Source organism: Equus quagga, chromosome 18 (assembly GCF_021613505.1).
Source record: "Equus quagga isolate Etosha38 chromosome 18, UCLA_HA_Equagga_1.0, whole genome shotgun sequence".
Taxonomy (NCBI): Eukaryota; Metazoa; Chordata; class Mammalia; order Perissodactyla; family Equidae; genus Equus; species Equus quagga.
Window position 1 is genome coordinate 50,179,364 of NC_060284.1, and position 19,140 is coordinate 50,198,503.

The 19,140-nt window shown below is 44.0% G+C and overlaps 1 protein-coding gene across 6 annotated transcripts in view; it reads left to right on the plus strand.

Annotated features, from left to right (window-relative positions):
• Nucleotides 1–2,499, plus strand: part of PDE4DIP (phosphodiesterase 4D interacting protein) — a 137,189-nt gene extending 134,690 nt beyond the window's left edge. For all 6 annotated transcript variants that reach the window (XM_046645178.1, XM_046645179.1, XM_046645175.1 and 3 more), the window contains one exon: nt 1,438–2,499. In XM_046645178.1, coding sequence (XP_046501134.1) covers nt 1,438–1,583 — 146 coding nt within the window. In that variant the 3' untranslated portion in view covers nt 1,584–2,499. The remainder of the gene's footprint in view (nt 1–1,437) is intronic.
• Nucleotides 2,500–19,140: the final 16,641 nt, after the last annotated feature.

Consider the following 19,140-nt stretch of genomic DNA (forward strand, 5'->3'; position numbering starts at 1 on the left):
GCAAGGATGGGCCCAGCTGGTAATGTCTGCCTTGTTGGGCTGTTTTGTCATTTCAGTACTCCAAGTCAGGAGTCTGAGAAATGCAGTTCAGTTGATTCTCAAGGTCAGAGGATGTGTATGGGAGATTGCCTCTGAATCAGCTTCCCGTGAAGGGATCCTGGGGCCAGTTACATGTTCTCATGTTTCCTATATCACATCATGAAAAAATGAAAGCAAGCTGCAGCCTAATAAACTGATTTCACTGCACCCTATTGAGCTGAGAACACCAATTTGACTTTGATATATCTTTTTCTTTAAGCAACATCACAAAAGAAAACTGTTGGGTCTTATTGACCTAAAAGAGAGTTTGATAATAAATAAAAACTGAAACTTAAAGGGAAAAATTTTATATATATGGCAGACCTTCTCTACATTTACTTAAAACACTAACACATTCCCTAGCAAGTACTTTGAAGAAAAACTTAAGGTGTTAGAGATGCCTTAAAAATCAGAAACTAAACCTTTTAACTTGGACTTTAAAGCTTTGCCATAAACAGTTGAGCATATTCCTAGGAATGTTCCTGAACTGTAACCTGAGAGAATGTTCATTCCACAGTATGAAAATGGGTTGAGCCATGATTTAAGTCTGCTTTTTTTTTTTTTTGCTTTTTGCTAATTCCCTTTGTTTTTCTCTGATGATTCCTTTCTTTCCTGAGCCTTTTTAGAAGAACACTTACAAGATTGCCTCTGTAAAGCCTTATTCCTGTCCCAGCAAAGGTAACCCAACAGCCTCACGTACCTGCTGGCTTCCCCCAGTTTGGAAGTTCCCTCTCCACTTCCTCTAGGCCATTGGAAAGGGCTCAAGGCCTGGGCTCTAATCCCAGGCTTGTCACTCACTGGTCCTGTGCTTTGGCTGGCCCCTCAGCCTCTGTGAGCCACTGTCCCTCATCTGTAGGAGGTGACACTAGACTCAGATGATCTCTGAGGTCTGAGCTGACTTGGCCCCTCTCGGATCTCCCCGTTAAGTAAATGGGACATAAACTTCACAGGGGGACTGCTCTGCAGAATGTGCTCTCCCTCCTACAACAGGCTATTTCTAGATGTGCGTGTTTCATACTAAGCACTTCTTTTCTTGGGAAATCACAAAAGCCATCATTTTGCTCCAAAGTAAATTGGAGGGTGAACTGGCCACTGAAGAGGGAGTGGTGGGATCTGGCCACCTGGTGTACAGTGGCTTTGGGCAGGAATATCACCACCCAAGGTGGTGGGGAAGCTTTTCCTCTAAGCTGGTGGCACTAGTTGCTCCTCAGACTACAGTGCATCCCCTCAGCTCATCCTCTTAACAGGCTGTCACCATGCTCCTGGCTGTCACCACTCAGCTCTCACTCCAGCACCAGTTAGCCACCAGCAGAGCCTGATAACAGACTCATACTTTGTGTGTTTTATTTCCATCTCCAGGCAAAATCCCTAAGGGCTCTGCCGTGCACTCCCGTCTTGTGACCGTTGCCTTCCAGGAGCCTTGCAAGAGGCGAAGCCACCAGAGGTCCTTCAAGCAGCAGGAAGGATGGGCCTGCCCACCTTTTGCACAGCTACCTATCTGCTGAGGAGATCTGGGCCCCACTCCTCGCACCCTGCTGGAGGGTCTAGAAGGAGTCAGAGAGGCAGCCTGGTGGGGTCAGGTGAAGGCAGGGAGCCTTCCTGCGGTTGTGGAATACCAGCAGCCAGGGGCTGCTTGGCCAAGCACTAAGCAAAATGCATAGTGGTATAGGACCTTGTGACACTGCTTCTCAATGCCCAGTGGCAGGGGAACCAGCCACAGCACATTTCTTGCTTCAGCTCCTGTCCTCAGAGCGTCAACTCAGGGGAGGTAGGACCCTGCTTCCTGCGAATGGGGCACACGGTCCCAACACTGGAGCTCCTCAGCAGTTCTAAGCACACGACTGAGCGGCAGGGCCCTGCTGGACAGTGGGGCTCAGCCAGCACTCCCCACAGATCCACACTGTACCCGGGGCAGCTCGGCTGGGTCACAGTGAGGCTCGGCATCAGTCTACACTGCAGCACCTGAGTTCTTTGAATCCACACGGTGAAAGTGGTGACTTCCTAGATGCCATCTCTTGCTTAGCCTAGCACCTCCTATTTCTCTTCTCTTCCAATCTCCAAAGTGTACTGACCTCACTCTAAATATGCTATCCCATTTTATTATCCCAACTTCTCTCTGGGGAATTGGGACTATTGGCCAGATCAAGCCCATTGGAAGTCTTGTGTAAAGCAAACCAGTGATCATTTTTAAGTGGCATGTGAGAGGCCCCCAGTTGTACTGAAGCCTAGTCTGTCTTCACAGTACTTTAGAAGGTGCGTACGTGTGTATAAATGTATGATATATATTTATATATGTGGCTATAGCGACGTGTCGAAGGCCAACATAACTGGTGGACAGGGTCAGTGAGAGGAAATGAAACAGTCTTTTTGGAGGCTATTAAAGCAAAATGTGTATAAAGAAATAAAAAGATTTTCTTCGCCTGCTTTGTTTCCCATTTCTGCGCCAGACTCCAGGCTGAGTGTGTAAAACAGGAAAGACAGCCATTTTGAAGAAGCTCAGAGTCTAATGCTTGAAGTCTACGTTTAAAGGACTAGGTTTTGCCTTCTTTGCCCTTGTGGAAGGATCCCCAGTCTAAAACTCTGAGAGTGCTTCTTCAGTTTGGGTTGTCCTAGAATCAGCTGGAGATTATAGAAACTACCTGCTGGGCTCCAATCCCAAGAGATTTGGTGGGTCTGGGGCCCTAGAATCCGCATTGTCTACATAAGCACCCCAGGTGATTCTGATGCAGGGAGCTGCATTGCTTAAAACACATTGTTCTATAACATCGAACCAAAGTATGAGTAAATTTAGTTTAATTACAAACTTTATTTGAAATGTGTGTAAGGCATTCCATAAATGTTGACATAAAGATCTGAAAATATTCCTTGGGAAAAGTCCTTAGTTATGTCCTTTTGCCTTTCAGAATTAAAGCTATCTCTGCACATTGATACCCTAGAAGCAGTTAGAAAATTAAAACAAACAACAACAATAAGGACAAAAATTCAATCACTACCACCAACAACAGTAACAAAAAGACCCGTCAGCAGACTCATGCCTAAGGTAGAGACCAGCCCCACTTTCGCAGCAGATGGAGTGACGTCAACATCTGCTCTTCCACTCGGTTCTTTCAGTATTTCCATGAGTGCCTGGCTGTCAAAATGGAGGAACTCACTGGCGGAACGAGCAGAACAGATGAACAGTCAGCAGAACTCGTAGCTCTTACTTAAAGTGGCAAAATCTGAGGCCCTCTTGCCCTGTGGTTATTCAAGCAGCCCAGCGATTCTCCCTTCATCCCTGTGCCACCCCAGCTGGCAAGCATTGAGGAATATCATCCATAATCAATGGAAAGCTCAAATATTGTTCCAAAAATTCATTTTCTGTGCATAACTGTTATGAAAGTAAGAACATACAACATCATATAAATCTCAGATCTGGTCAGGATCTAGTCACAATTGACTTTTGAGGAAAAGCCTTAAAAGCCATGCTATTTCACCTTTTCTGAAATGTCAAGACATGGCTCCGTGCCTTAATAAAAATAGCTGCAAGAAAACATATCTTGGAGAGGAGGACTCTCCAATATTTAACTTTCTGTAAGTTATATTCTTTCCATCAGTCTGTGTGGCCACCAATGTCTTCCAATTTGCCATAATTCAAATAAGAACCATGTTGAGGGAGGTGGGACTCCAACTTTGAAAAGTAATCTGCCCAGAAGAGTGATGTCAGCATCATAGTGGAGTGAGTTGTTCCCTTTGTCTCTCTTGTCTGTGTTACAACCAGTGGGGCATCTGTTGACCAACAGGGGGTTCTCTACACAGCACGAGAGAGATCCAGGCATCTATACAGCTGAAGGTGGGTGGACTGGACCCCTGGGAGGTAGTGGAACTAGGGCAGCAGCCCACCCCCCTCTCCCATAGCAGCTATCAAGGGCACAGATCTCCACACTGGCCTGCACACCTCCCAGAATACAGGTGGGGCTTGCTTGAGCGGCCCAGCAGGGGCAGAGAGTGTGGATTGGATTGCTTCCTGCCCATCTCCTAGGGACCTTAGGCTGCGCATCCACAAGCAGCCCCACAGGAGTAGAGGGTGGGGATCAGAGCACTCCCTGCCTGTCTCCCCAAGGACTTAGCCTGCATGCTCGTGAGAGGTCCCGGCAGGGGTGGAGAGGGTGGATCAGATTGCTCCCTGCCTGTGTATGCCCTCTCCCCCTATGGAGGCAGTACCCAGGTTCTTCCAACAGTAGGGATAGTAAATAAAACTCAAGATTTACCTGGCTGAGGTGGGGCACTCTGACCTGGGTTTTACAAAGAAAAAACAGGTTAGCACTAGAGACCAGAGGCTGCACAGCAAGCAACAATAAAAACCTTGACCTGCTTAGCTCCTGCTCCCTTCTAGTGGTGGCAGGTAGAACCCGTGACCAGAGGCTTCAGGAACCACAGCAGAACAGGTGACCCAGCCGCCAGTGGTGGTATCCCTAACACCAGCTCCACCAGTAGTGAGGGCTGCACACAATTCTCCCAATCCTTGGGCCCCTGGCAGCAACAGTGACACCTATGAACAAAGCACCCCTGGCTGCAGTACAACCAGCTCCACCAGACAGCCCCGGAAGAGCTGCAAGGTGGTGCAAAGGGCAACAGCACATCAGATCCCATGGAGATCCAGTGAAGGAACAAGAGACCCAGGAGACCCCAGAAGCAGTAGAAGGCTTGCAGCCTGGTGACCCTGATGGAAACACTTGAGACTAAAGTGAACGCACCAGCAACCTCAGAGTCACAAGTAGCGCAAGAAGGGCACTGACAATGCCCCTGGCAGAGGCAGCAGAGAGAAGAATGTGTAGGCTCTCAAATACAACCAGAAGCAGCACGGAACCAAAGTAATCAAAGTCGTACCCAAATAAGAAAGGTGGTTACTCCCACAAATGCACCAGCAGAAGACCAATTCATCCAACACCATGAAGAACTGCAGTAACAGGACAGAGGAGAAGGACAGCTCTCCAGCAACCAAACTTGAAGTCACACAAGATTGCAATATGACAGAAAATTCAAAATAGCTGTCATAAAGAAACTCAAAGAGTTACAGAAAACCAAGAAGGACAGTTAAACGAGTGCAGGAATAAAATTAATGAACAGAAGGACTACTTCACCAAGGAGATTGAAACTCTAAAAAAAAACAAACAAATTCTGGAGATGAAGAGCACAATAAGTGAGATGAAAACTAATGAAGAGAGCATTAAAAATAGAGCTGACATTATGGAGAACAGAATTAGTGAGCTTGAGGATAGAAACCCAGAAGTGAATCCAGCGGAGGAGGAAAGGGAACTAAGATTTTTAAAAAATGAATAAATCCTTTGAGAAATATCCAACTCAATTAGGAAAAGCGACATAAACATCAGAGGTATCCCAGAAGGAGAAGAGAGGGTGTCAGGACAAGGGAGCTTATTCAAAGAAATAACAGCTGAGAACTTCCTAAACCTGGGGAAAGAACTGGATATCTAAGTGTATGAAGATAACAGAACTCCTAATTATCTCACTGAAAAAGACCTCCTCCAAGGCATATAATATCAAAACTGTCAAAAGCCAATGACAAAGAAAAAATATTAAGGGCAACAACACAGAAGAAAATAACTTACAAAGGAACCCCTATTAGGCGTTCAGGAGATTCCTCAGCAGAAACCCTGCAGGTAAGAGAGAGTGGCATGATAGATTCAAACTACTGAAAGACAAAAACTATCAAGCAACAATACTCTATCTAATGAAATTATCCTTCAGATATGATGGAGAAAGAAAAGCCTTCCCAGACAAACAAAAGCTGAGGGAGTTCATCGCCACTAGACCTGTGTTACAAAAAACATTGAAAAGAGCCCTCCTATCTAAAACTAAAAAGCAAAACTCCACAAAATCTTGAGCAAGGAGATAAATAGACAGACAGAATCAGAAAATTGAAGCTCTATTTTAGAATAGGTTAGTAAACAATTATAACATAAAAGATAAAGGGAAAGCATAAAAAACAACTAGAGCTAATCCACTTAGCTCACAAACTTACAACCCAAAAGAGAAGAATCTGTGACAATGAAACCTAAAAGAAGAGGAAAGGGACAGGACCTGCATAGGCTAATGGAGATAAGAGGCTATCAGAAAGGAGAAACATCTCAAATAAATAATCTTAAACTAACCTAACAGAACTAGAAAAAGAAGAACCAACAAAGCCCAAAGTCAGCAGAAGGAGGGAGACAATTAAGATAGAAGGGATATAAATAAAACAGAGACTTAAAAAACAATAGAAAGGATCAATGAAACTAGGAGCTGCTTCTTTGAGAGAGAAACAAAACTGACAAACCCTTAGCCAGACTCACTAAAGAAAAGAGAGAAGACTCAAATAAAGAGAAATGGAAGAAGAGAAATTACAACAGATACCACAGAAATATACAGAATTATAAGAGGATACTATGAAAGGGCATATGCCAACAAATTGGATAACCTAGGAGAAATGGATAACTTCTTAGAATCATACAACCTCCCAAAATTGAGTCAAAAAGAAAGAGAGAATCTAAACAGACCAATCAAAAGCAAAGAAATTGAAACAGTAATCAAAAACCTCCAAAAAAACAAAAGTGTATGACCATATGGCTTCTGTGGTAAATTCTACCAAACATTCAAAGAAGATTTAATACCTGTCCTTCTCAAACTCTTCTGAAATATTGAAGAGGATTGGATACTTGCTAACTCATTCTACTCATTACCCTGAGACCAAAATCAGAAAAGAACAACACAAAAAGGAGAATTACAGGCCAATATTTCTGATGAGCATAGATGTAAAAATCCTCAACAAAATGTTAACAAATCAAATATAACAATACATTCAAAGGATCATACACCATGATCAAGTGGATTTATTCCAGGGATACAGGGATGGCTCAATATCCAAAATTCAATCACTATGATACACCACATTAAGAAGCTGAGGAATAAAAATCACATGATCACCTCAACAGATGCAGAAAAAGCATCTGACAAGATCCAACATAGATTTATGACAAGAACTTTCAGTTAAATGGGTATAGAAGGAAAATACCTAAATGAAATAAAGCCAATACATGACAAACCCACAGCCAACATCATACTTAACAGTGAAAAATGGAAAACCATTCTTCCAAGAACAGGAACAAGATAAGGGTGCTCACTCTTGCCACTCTTATTCAAAATAAAAATGGAAGTTTTGGCCAGGGCAATTGGGTGAGAAAAAGAAATAAAAGGAATCCATATTGGAAAGGAAGAAGTAAAACACTCATTGATTGTGGATGACATGATTCTATACAAAAGACTCCAAATTTCCAAAGCAACCCTGAGAAAAAAGAACAAAGCTGGAGGTATCACAATTCTTGATTTCAAATTTACCACAAAGCTATAGAAGTCAAAGCAGCATGGTACCATCAGAAAACACACACACACAGATCAATGGAACAGAATTAAAAGCCCAGAAATAAAACCACACATCTACAGACAGCTAATCTTCAACAAAGGAACTAAGAACATACACTGGAAAAATGAAAGTCTCTTCAATAAGTAGTGTTGGGAAAACTGGACAGCCACATGCAAAAGAATGAAAGTAGACCATTGTCTTACACCATAGACAAAAATTAACACAAAATGGATTAAAGACTTGAATGTAAGACCTGAATCATAAAACTCCTAGAAGAAAATATAGGCACTACACTCTTCGGCATCGGTCTTAGCAGGATCTTTTCGAATACCATGTCTACTCAGGCAAGGCAAACAAAACAAAAGATAAACAAATGGGACCACCACAGACTAAAAAGCTTCTGCAAGGCAAACAAAACCATGAACAAAACAAAAAGACAACCCATCAACTGGGAGAAAATACTTGCAAGTCATCTGTCTGACACGGGGTTAATTTCTAAAATAAATAAAGAACTTATACAACTCAACAACAAAAAAACCAAACAACCCAATGAAAAAATGGGCAGAGGATATAAATAGATATTTTTCTGAAGAAGATATACTAACAGGCACATGAAAAGATGTTCAACATCACTAATTCTTAGGGAACAACAAATCAAAACTACCTTGAGATTTCACCTGACACCTATTAGAACGGCTATAATTAACATGGCGAGAAATAAATGTTGGAAAGGATGTGGAGAAAAGAGAACCCTCACACACTGCTGGTGAGAATGCAAACTGGTGCAGCCACCATGAGAACAGTATGGAGATTCTCAAAAAATTAATAATAAAAATACCATATGATCCAGCCCTCCCGCTACTGAGTATTTATCCAAAGAACACGAAATCAACAATTGAAAGAGATTTATGCATCTGTATGTTCATTGCAGCATTATTCACAATAGCCAAGACATAGAAGCAACCCAACTGCCCATGAATGAATGAATATAGAAAGATGTGGTGTATCTATCTCTCTCTATATATACAATGAAATACTACTCAGACATAAATAAAGACAAAATCATCCCATTTGCAATGACATGGATGGACCTTGAGGGTGTTACGCTAAGTGAAATAAGCCAGACAGAGAAAGACAAGCACTGTATGATTTCACTCATATGTGGAAGATAAACACATGGATAAGGAGAACAGATTAGTGGTTACCAAAGAGGAAGGGGGTGGAGGGAGGGTGAAAGGGGTAAAGGGGTATGCATGTATGGTGACGGATAAAAACTAGACTATTGGTGGTGAACACGATGTAGTCTGTACAGAAACTGATATATAATAATGTACACCTGAAATTTGCATGGTGTTATGAGCCAATATGATGTCAATTACAAAAAAAAAAGTAATGCGCCCCATCCTTCCTTCACTTAGTTATGAGTGCTTAGTAGAACACTTGGAGGTCGTGGCCATTGTCACCCTTGTGAAACCACCAGCCTAGCCAATCCCAATAGAGTTACAGAGACACATGTATCAGAGTGACATCCCACTTTCAGGCTCACAAACCATGGGTAGGATGCAGGTTAGAAGATGACTCTCTCTCATGCCACACCTCTCTTTCTGACCCCAGCTGCTGTGCTACTAAACATTATTGTACATACATGGCATATATCCTTCCTGCCCTGGTCATAGCCTATATTTTCCCATCCATCGGAGAAACACAACCACAGGTCACTGGTATGTGCCAACACAGGCAGATCCAGCCATAGTTTTCCATAGAAACTGCTGTTGCATCTATTCCTATTGAATATATTGCTTGTCCAAAGGCAAATACAATTAATATCATAGATTTGCTACATGTATTCAAGGTGCTGTATGTGAAATTCTTAAATGCCTTTGATGAGCAGGAAAGAGATCCTATGGAATTATAATGAAATTCATAAGTTACATATACCGAGTTTAATTTTTACAGAAACTAAGAACAAAACAAACTACACGTATCAACAAAGGATGAAGTAGGGAGACCGGGATGCCAACATTGCCTTCCCTGGGTTATATGAAACCCACTATGTTGCTGTGGAGGGAAACTGGGTCAGCATTATGATACGAATGTTAAGAATAATACTAATGGGGGGCTGGCCCCGTGGCCGAGTGGTTGAGTTCGCGCGCTCCGCTGCAGGCGGCCCAGTGTTTCGTTGGTTCGAATCCTGGGCGCGGACATGGCACTGCTCATCAAACCACGCTGAGGCAGCATCCCACATGCCACAACTAGGTGGACCCACAACGAAGAATATACAACTATGTAACGGCGGGGGGCTTTGGGGAGAAAAAGGAAAAAAATTAAAAATCTTAAAAAAAAATTAAAAAAAAAAAGAATAATACTAATCTGCCATTGGGATAAATATCCTTTTGCCAAATTCCCTAGTCATAAACTAAGTAGAGTATTATTCTCAGATTGACTCCACACTCTCCAAAGGGAACGAAAGATTAGTAGAGACTAAAAGAAGAATATGTAAAATTTTACATTCTTTCTTTGAGGAAAAGACCCAGGACAATCTGCAAGCTTTGCGTTATAATTTGTTTTTTAACCTCAGAAAGTCTTGGACAGGCGTAATACAGGACCCCAGAATTCCACTCCCTGTTGTGTAATCCACTGAGTTCAGGACACCTGCACAATAAGAACCATAGCCTCATTGTGTGAAAGAGCCACGAACTGGCAACAACCCAAATGTCCATCGTCAATAGAATGGATAACTAAATTAGGGTATAGGACATTAGGCATGAAAATGGAAGAATCACTGGTGACTTCTAAATCCATAATTTTTAGTGAAAAAAGCCAGACAGAAGAGAATATATACTGTATGATTACAGGTTAAAATCTAGACCTGTGCAGAGTGCATAATGAACGAAATTATGAAGTAAACAAGGAATGGAACACCATGAACATAAGACTGTGGTCACTGCTACGGGCAGGGAAAAAAATGTGATTAGGAAGGGGCATGTGTGAAGCTTCTGGAAGCCTCATATGTTGTAGGCATTGCTCTAGATAGGGGTTATTTTAATTTACAGCCACTCATTAAGGTGTACGTTTATGTTTTATGCAGCCTTCTGCATATTGTGCTATCCAGTTGAAGAAAATATATCATTCTGTCAATGCAGATCCTACCAGGAAGCACACTGTGCTAAGTGAGCAGTTGGGGTATCTCAATATGCACAGCACTAGAAGGTGTGCGACACTATTACATCCATGTGACCCACAGGGGAAGCCCAGGAGGTGGGCCCTGGTCCCAACCAGACAAGTGGTGACACCAGGACTGGAGGAGGTCCTGTGTGACAAACATGGTGCTGGCAACCATAGCTCTGACCTATTGTCCCTGGACCAACAGCGGGTATCTCTGAGGAGCTTGGAATCCAGTGCATTCTAGAGCCATGGACTGAGATGCCAAGCTTTATTGGGGGGTGGGGGGACTCAGAGCATTGTCCTAACTCATGGGACCTTCTAAGAAGGAAGTATGTTTGATAAACACGGCAGAGAAGAGGACTTCCTAGTTACCCCAGGCATTTTGTGGGTTCATTGGTGAGAGCTTCTTAAGGGGAGGGTGGCCAGAGCATTCCAAGGATGTCAGAGGCCTGTAGACAGGAAATGCTCAAATGCAGAGGTGAGGGGACAGTGGGCTCCAACAGAGGTCAACAACCGGGAGAGAACAGACAGCCAGAGAAGCAGCAGAACACACAGAAGGTGGCCTGAGGTTCCCAGCATCAGCTTTCTCGTGTATCCCCAAAAGCTCATCCCCAATGTAAATACGTGTCAAAACACACTCACTCACAGAGCAACAACCAAAGAAAAACCATTAGCCGATGGCAACGGGAGCCAAGCAACAGACAGTAAAGACCCTGGACCTGGCCAGTGCTGTTTCTCCCCTGAGTCTGTGGCAGGCCTCATGAAGGCAGCAGGAGAGAACTCAGCGCCCACAGCACTAGATCAATGGAAGAGCTAGAGTGATCAACTTGGAAGGAAAGAAAAATTAGGAGAACAGCTCGGGATTAAGACAGCTCCAATGAAATCCCAAACAGGACATAGCCCATGCTCCATGACTCAGGGTCACATATTACACAGTCAGATCCTCAAAGTTGGGAAAATGGCGGGGATAACAAACTACGAAGTATGATTCAGCAACCTTACCCTGAGGAAGCACATCCATTTGGGGCTATCTGTGGCACAGTGCATGAAACATCACTCCCTGCCGCCCTGGCATAGCCTTATAGTCTTACACTGTCCTCTCCCAGTCTCTAGGACGCCTTCCCCCAGCCCTCGGGCTCCTCTACAAAGAACTTGCTCTCAAATTCAGGCAACTATCCTGGACGCCATCCCTGTGGCTCAGAAAGTCATAGAGTCTGTGACCAACAGGTGTCTGAACAGCACCCCCTGGAGCTGCCTCATCTGCATAAGACCCGCCCCTGGCCTGGTATGATTCACTGTTACTTCCTTCTGACCCACGCACTGCCTCCTGCCCGCACTTTTCCCCTCCCACTCCACCCTCCCGGCCAATAGCGGGACAGCAAACTGAGCAGGAAGTGACGCCATCAACCCTCCAGGTTTAGGCCGAGCATGGGGTGCTATGCTGCATTCTTGTGGGTGGTGATTCATCCACAGGCAAATTTGGAACAAGAGCTCTTGAAAATGAAAATTATCATAGAAAGAAGAACGACAACAAAAGACTTTCAGGATCAGGCCAAGGATGTGTTTTAGAAATGGGAGCAAGATTTTAAGGGACTAAAAGGAGAAGAAAGATAAACTCAAAAGGTGTGTCTGGTAAGGACAGATATGAGGAACAGGCTTTCCAGGGAAAAAAGAGCTGTTATGAAGCTCTCACACTCACCAGGGGAAAGGAGTTGGGAACAGTGTCCTGCAGTCTCCTGGGAAGCGGAGGGGAGGGAGGGGCCCTGCACCGTTGTGGGAAGAGACCCCACAGAGCCAGCCAAGTGCTCCATGCCTTTGATGGAGGCCCCCGGTCACCAAAACCGGCTAGAACAGCCCTTGCCACGCGATCCAGAGACATGCACTGCAAAACGTCATACATTTAAGGTGGGTGGGATAATGACGTCTTTACTTGACTAATTTCTTCAAGAAATGTAGCTTTTCCATCTGAATGTGGGCATATGACAGTCCTGTCACTTTGTCACCAACAGAAATTTCTGATTCTTAGGATATCACACAATGGTAACTGTAGATATCTCCACACGACTCTTGGGCTCAAGGTCTTCTGGCGCTGGCGCAGTTAGACAAGGGAGAAGAGCCCAGGCTGCGGCAGCTTGGGGCTAGAGAGACCTCACAGAGAGGACCAGCGCCCGCCTTTCGTTGGGTAATCGGTGGGCTTGTTCATTTGTCAAATGAAGGTTGGGTGGTCAGGCCCCGCGAGGGACACTGGGTTTTCACTAATCCCAGGTCCTTTTAAGCCATGTTTGTGCTGCACATTCTCTCTCAACTAGGTTCTCTCTTAACCTTATCCTCAATCTCTCTACTTTAAATCAGACGTGGAAAAGTCCTGCCTAAACTCCTAAGGTTCACGTTGATTACTAAAGGGATTAGGTAGAATGAATCTGTTTTTTCTTTAAGGGTGAAAAGAAGTTGTGGTGTTCCAGAGCCTAGGTATCTCAGGAGAACATAACCTTTTTTCCTGAGGCTGAGTGTTTACAGCTGCTCATTCCTGGAAAGCTGGTATCAATTCCCTTAAGCCAAATCTCCAGGAACATGAAACAAGTTGGGTTTTTTATTCCTTGCAGCCAGAAAGAACACACCCCATTGTCAAAGCAAGAGGGACTTAGAAGGAACCTATTATAGGATTTTGGCTTTGGCTGGGTGATTTGGGGAAGGATGGAAGGAGGCAGGGTTTGTTCCATACTGAATACTGTTGTCAGCAGGGGCAAGTCTATGATTGGGCTAAAGAAGTAACAGCCATTTCCTTAGGAAAAGAGGAGGATGTTTGGGATTTTGTAGGTTGCATAGTGACCTTGTCTTGGTCTGTGCCTGGACAAAATTATGAGGTAGCCTTGTTTTGTCTCATTTTATTCAGGTCTCAGAGTAATCTCATCTGAGGTTGATATTCTGTATGTGAGATTGTTTATTTCCAGTGTGAGAACAAAACGGTCAGGCTGTGAGTGTCAGAACAGTTCAGGGCATCGGAGACTGGTATTTTTCTTTCTCATTGGAAATCCCTAAAATAGAGAACCAGGAAAGAGAGCACCCTGGTCTCACAAGCTGTAGGTGCAAACCTGACTGGGTAACAGTGTGATGTTGACTAAGTTTCTTGAATTTTCTATAGCTGAATTTCTCATTTAAAAATGGGTCAAATAGGAGTTCTTCCTCCCTGGGTTCTCCTAGGTTTAAATGAGATGTGCAGGGAAAGCATTGAGCCCAGTGTCTGGCACAGAGTAAATACTCAGTACATCTTAGCTCTTCCCAGTCCATCCCCATCAGCATTTTTATTATCTGCCTTGTTCTTTCAAACAGCTTCACTCTTTTTCAGGGTATGGATGCACCACTATACATAGGTGTTCTCCAATTTCCTCCAAAGAGTTTAGGCTCATTGGTCCAACTTAACTGACATCTTGGAAAAGCTGAAATCAGTATGATTTTTCTCTGTTGTCTTCTATTTGATGACTACTCTGGTCTCTCAGATAATCTGGGCCAAGAGCTGTGCAAACATATCATTCCTGCTGGGTGGATGCTATTGCTTGTTGGGTTTGCACACTGTCCTGGATTTTGAGGGTGAGCGGCTGCTTCATAGAAGAGACTTGAGGTTGGGTTCCCCTGAGTTCCACTGAGAGAGTCCAGGCTGCAGGGCATTGGGAACTCGCCAACCCTAAGGATTGAGGTGTCCATGACTGGAATTGAGCAGAATAAAAACTGGAAAATAGAGACCTTTAAGTTGAAATTTTCATTTGAAATGGAGTTCAAAAGATAGAACTGTTCTTTATTTCTAGTCCAAATAGGAGGAGAGATTGCATTCAATGTAAATAATTTATTTGGGGAACTTAATATGGTGGTGGTTGTATTGCTCTCCTTGAATTGGTTCACCTATGCTGGGAACTGGTACTTGCTATGAAACCTTGTCTGGTGAGTTCAGAAGAACAAGGAGCTAAAACATAATCTGCCATAGAAAATAGAGATAGATGATGGATTCGTAGATAATGTTATGGGGAGTGAAGTATTGTGGCCTCTTTACTCTTTTAGAGGTTTGGTTGATCACATTAAAGAGACGTTCCTCCAGTGCCTGAAATGCCCTTCATAGTGTCCTTCATGATACAAGGGCTTTGGAACAGTCATATGAAGGGGAACACAAGATTTACACAGCATTTGTGAAAATTAAAAAATCAGGAGAGTAGAGAGAAGCATCTGAATTAGTTTTCTATTCCTGCATAGTAACAGATTACAAAAATAGTAGTTTAAAACAACACACATTTGTTATCCCACAGTTCTGTAGGTCAGAAGTCTGGATGGATGTGTCTGCATTCTCTGCTCACAGAATTGGTTGGTGTGTCCTCTCCCTCTGAATAGGTCTGATATTGACCCTGTCGGGGTTCTGACTGTCTCCCATGAGGGGCTGCCCTTGCGATCTCATGCTCCTCTGGGGTCCTCTTTATTGACCTGATTTCTCTCCGTCATGATTTCTTTCTGCTCACCTAGGCGGCTTAGGAGAAAGCCTAGAACTGTGGAGCCCCAGCACTGATCTCCGCCATCTCTTTCTCCAAGAGGAGAATAAAATCACAGAGGTCTTCAGACAGAAATGACCCAGATGAGGGTTGAGATCCCCAGCGATTAGAGCAGAGGAGAAAACCTAAAGGACAATGGAGGCACCAAAAGCCCCGACTGTGGAAACAGGGTCCTCCTTGTGTCCCACATCAGGTAGGAACCCTTCTTGGAAATGGGGAAATTTCCTGTACAAAGGACACCTGGGACAAGGGACTTGCTTTGCTCCACCTGAGTCTTTCTAGCTGCCACCAGAGCTTTTGGAAGTTTCCACCCTAGCTTGTTTGTTTAATGGTGGGGCTCTCTCTTTGCATGAGATTCTCCATGGAATTTTTATGTGAAAAGCAGCTTTCTGGGCCTTATCCCCAGAGGTTTTTAACAAGCACCACACTGTCTCTGATGTGGGCATCTTTAGCTCTGAAGCTAGTGCCCAGGGCTTGGAGCCCTGTCTGCTGCATGATATCTCATTTAATCATCCACCACTCTAGTGGTCAATGCTGCCTTCTCTATTTTACATTCTACATTCTTCTCTATTATATGTGAGATAAATATGCTCAAAGAGGGTAATGAAATCCTCCACAAAAGCATTCTGGGTCCATGGTGGAGCTGGTCTTTGAACTTCTGACTGCCTTTCCTAAGGCCGTGCTTTTGTTGCTTCAACACAGACCTGGGATAGGGTTTGCCTGCAGATGTGGTTGGGACCAGAAGAAACCGGCAAGAGTTAGTTATTCCTGGGAACTCCTATTTATCCACTTGGCAAGTATTTCCTGAGAGGTTTATCTGGCGGGCTCTTGTGGAGGCCCTGGGGAGATGGGGTGGACAAGGCAGAGAGTGCGCCTGCTCTCAGGAGGATGATCTTCTGACACAGGAGCTAGACGTTTCACAGATAACCACAAAAATACATTTTTTCTTTAAATATTGGCACCTGAGCTAACAACTGTTCCCAATCTTTTTTTCCCTGGCTTTTCCCCCCCAAATTCCCCCAGTACATAGTTGTATATTTGAGTTGTGGGTCCTTCTAGTTGTGGCATGTGGGACACTGCCTCAGTGTGACCTGAGAGGGGTGCCATGTTCATACCCAGGATCCAAACCAACGAAACCCTGGACCACCAAAGCAGAGCCGGTAAACTTAACCGCTCGACCACAGGGCTGGCCCCTCTAAGTACATTTCAATTGTTGCTGTGATAAATTGTATTTAATACTTACGTGTGCACTGGTCTCATTGTGTCAACTAGGCTTGAAAACTGACTGAGTATATATAAGAAGAGTATAGAACTGTGATAAAAGAATTGTCCCAGACAAGGCCCTTCAGATATTTTTGTTTTAACACTGGAAATACTGATGTTTGATCCAATGTCCCTTGAAATTCAGACGTGGGTTCCTGGAGGGTTTGGTAGGTGCTTTTCGACATGGAATCTTGTGGCCAAGGCTTGTGTGGGGGCTCTGCTGCTGTCAAGTGGTGAAGGAGCCTGGGAAAATCTCCTATTGTCTCCGGGCCTCAGTTTTCTCCTCAGTAAGGTAAGGTTGTTATTCAAATTCTCAAAATCCTTTCCTGCTCGGTTTTCTCTAAGTGCATGAGGGACTAAGTTGTATTTTAAATGTGCCCTGGGAACTGCAGCCAAGAGCTGACCTTGGTCCCTTCTCTGTGTGTCTCCTGTAGTATCCTGAGATGAGCCTACACACTGAAAACACAGAACTGAGAGAGCAGATGGAAGAAAGAAAATCAGCAGGTTTGGAGGATGAGAACAAGCCAAAGAATGGCCAGGTACTGGTGGAGCAGGTGGTTGCCAAAGGAGGTGAGAATCAGGCCAAGTTAAGTTCAAAAAAGTCAAGGGAAACTGAGGAATGCATACAGCATCACCCAGCTCCGCATGAGCAGGCCTGAGCTGAGCAGTGAGGAGTGGGAGAGCAACTTACTCCACAGTGAACCTGTGCACCTGCCAAGGAGATCCAAGGATGGATCGGGGTTGGTTTTTACTTCTGGGAAGCACCAATTCCAAGAGGAAGAGGAAGCGACCATGAGGCTCTGCCCTAGAACCCCCCCCCCCAGCCTCCACCTTGGGGCCACCCTCACAGTGGATGCCCTCCCAGTAAGTGTGGGCTTAGAGGGATAAATGATGTTTGAGGAAAGGCTGGAGATGTCCATTCTTACTTTAAACAGTTGTGCCCTAAAGCCAGGAGGGCCATGGCTAGGGAAACCCTTGCATCTGAATCAGTGATACTAATAATATTCTTCTGCATTTATGTTGAGAAAGGCTTTACACACAATATCTGTTTAATATTTGTTAAGGGCTTAATTTTCCTTATGCTGTGTAAAGAACTTGGAGTTCAGATATCAGTGAGATTTCCCTGAGGAAATCAGAGCAGTGAAAGGAAGAATACAAGCAGATAGTTTCAACCCAATGTGATAGCTGTCGTAAGCTTGGGTGTCGTGGCAGCCCAGAGGATGGGAGGGGAGGCCGAGGACATCTCTTCCTAATGACAGGGTGAACCATTGAGTGGAATCCCTGAGGACAGTCCCGTCATCACCAGAGCTGACCCCAGGTGAGTGTCATAGGGCATAGAGAGTGTAGGGCAGGCTCCTCTATAAGGATGGGCATCTGCTACATCCTGAGAGAGAGCAGAGCATTCCTCATGCGACATTTGGGACAGGAATGTAGTGAGATGATGGTTTGCTACCACTTTGATTCGACCAGTGAGTCAACATCACGAGAGTCTTATCAGGGCTTGATTTGGTGCTGGGAGCCATGAATACATAGATGAAGAAAATATTCTAGCTTCACAGAGCTCTCAGTCTAGAAACCAGGAAATCATGAGAAGTGTAGTGGTGATGGGTCATTGGAGGAAGTGGCCAGTGCTGCCTAGGGATGACCTCAGTGGTTGTCCTGGTCCCCTTTCTGTTTTTTCCAGCAGGTGGATGACCTTTCCTGGCCCAGTGACACTAGACCTCAGCCACATTTCAGCCTTTGAGGATACAAGCAGTTGGACTCCATGTTGGCTCAAAGTGTTCAGCACTGCCAACGTCTCCAGAGAAAACTGCTGATCTCAGTAGCTACTGACTATGTCCTGGGTGGCTGGAGAAATAAAGAGGCAAGTCTAACTAGACTTTTTCTTTAATTTTAATTTTTTTATTTCTTTTATCTTTACTGAGGTAACATTGATTCATAACATTCTATAGATTTCAGATATACTTCATTATTATTCAACTTCTGTTTACATGACATCATGTTCACCACCAAAAGCCTAATTTCCCTTTGTCACCACACAAATGACCCCCTTTACGCATTTTGCCCTCTCTTCTTCCCCTCTGGTAAACAGTCTTCTAGGGTCATCTTTGCCGTAATGATAAGTGATGATCTATTTTCTCTCTGAAAAGTTAAATGTTTACTAGACTTAAAGATTCTCTCCTCACATCAAAAATAATTAAAATATCAGCTATGTTCCTAAAATTTTTGAACTTGGTATTTCATCCTCAAATTTCGGATCAAATAATGGAAGTAAAAATGGAGAAATGGAGTAAAGCAACTTCCAAGTTTGTAGTGAGAAGGTAGGGGGTCTGGGACTAAAACCTGGCCCCTTTAGAAAACGATTAAACAGATATACATAAAACACATTTAAAGGTATTTGTGAGCTATGTTTTAGCCCATCAAGAAAAAGCTTTAGGAGAGATACACAATGACAAATGGATGCTTTGGTCTTTCAGAGACAAGTCATTTCACTCACTGGGAATGAGACCTCGTGAGTCATCCAGGTGAGCAAGCTTTACATGATTGGATGGAAAGGTCAGTGACTAAGGAGATAATTTAAATATGCTACATACACCAGTCATGGCATAATTTGAACTAAAGGTCATTCACCCTCTTTTGGGGGGAATGAAGCTGGTGCAAAGGGACTACAGATTCTGTTGCAGCCTCAGGGTTCTGATGCTCACA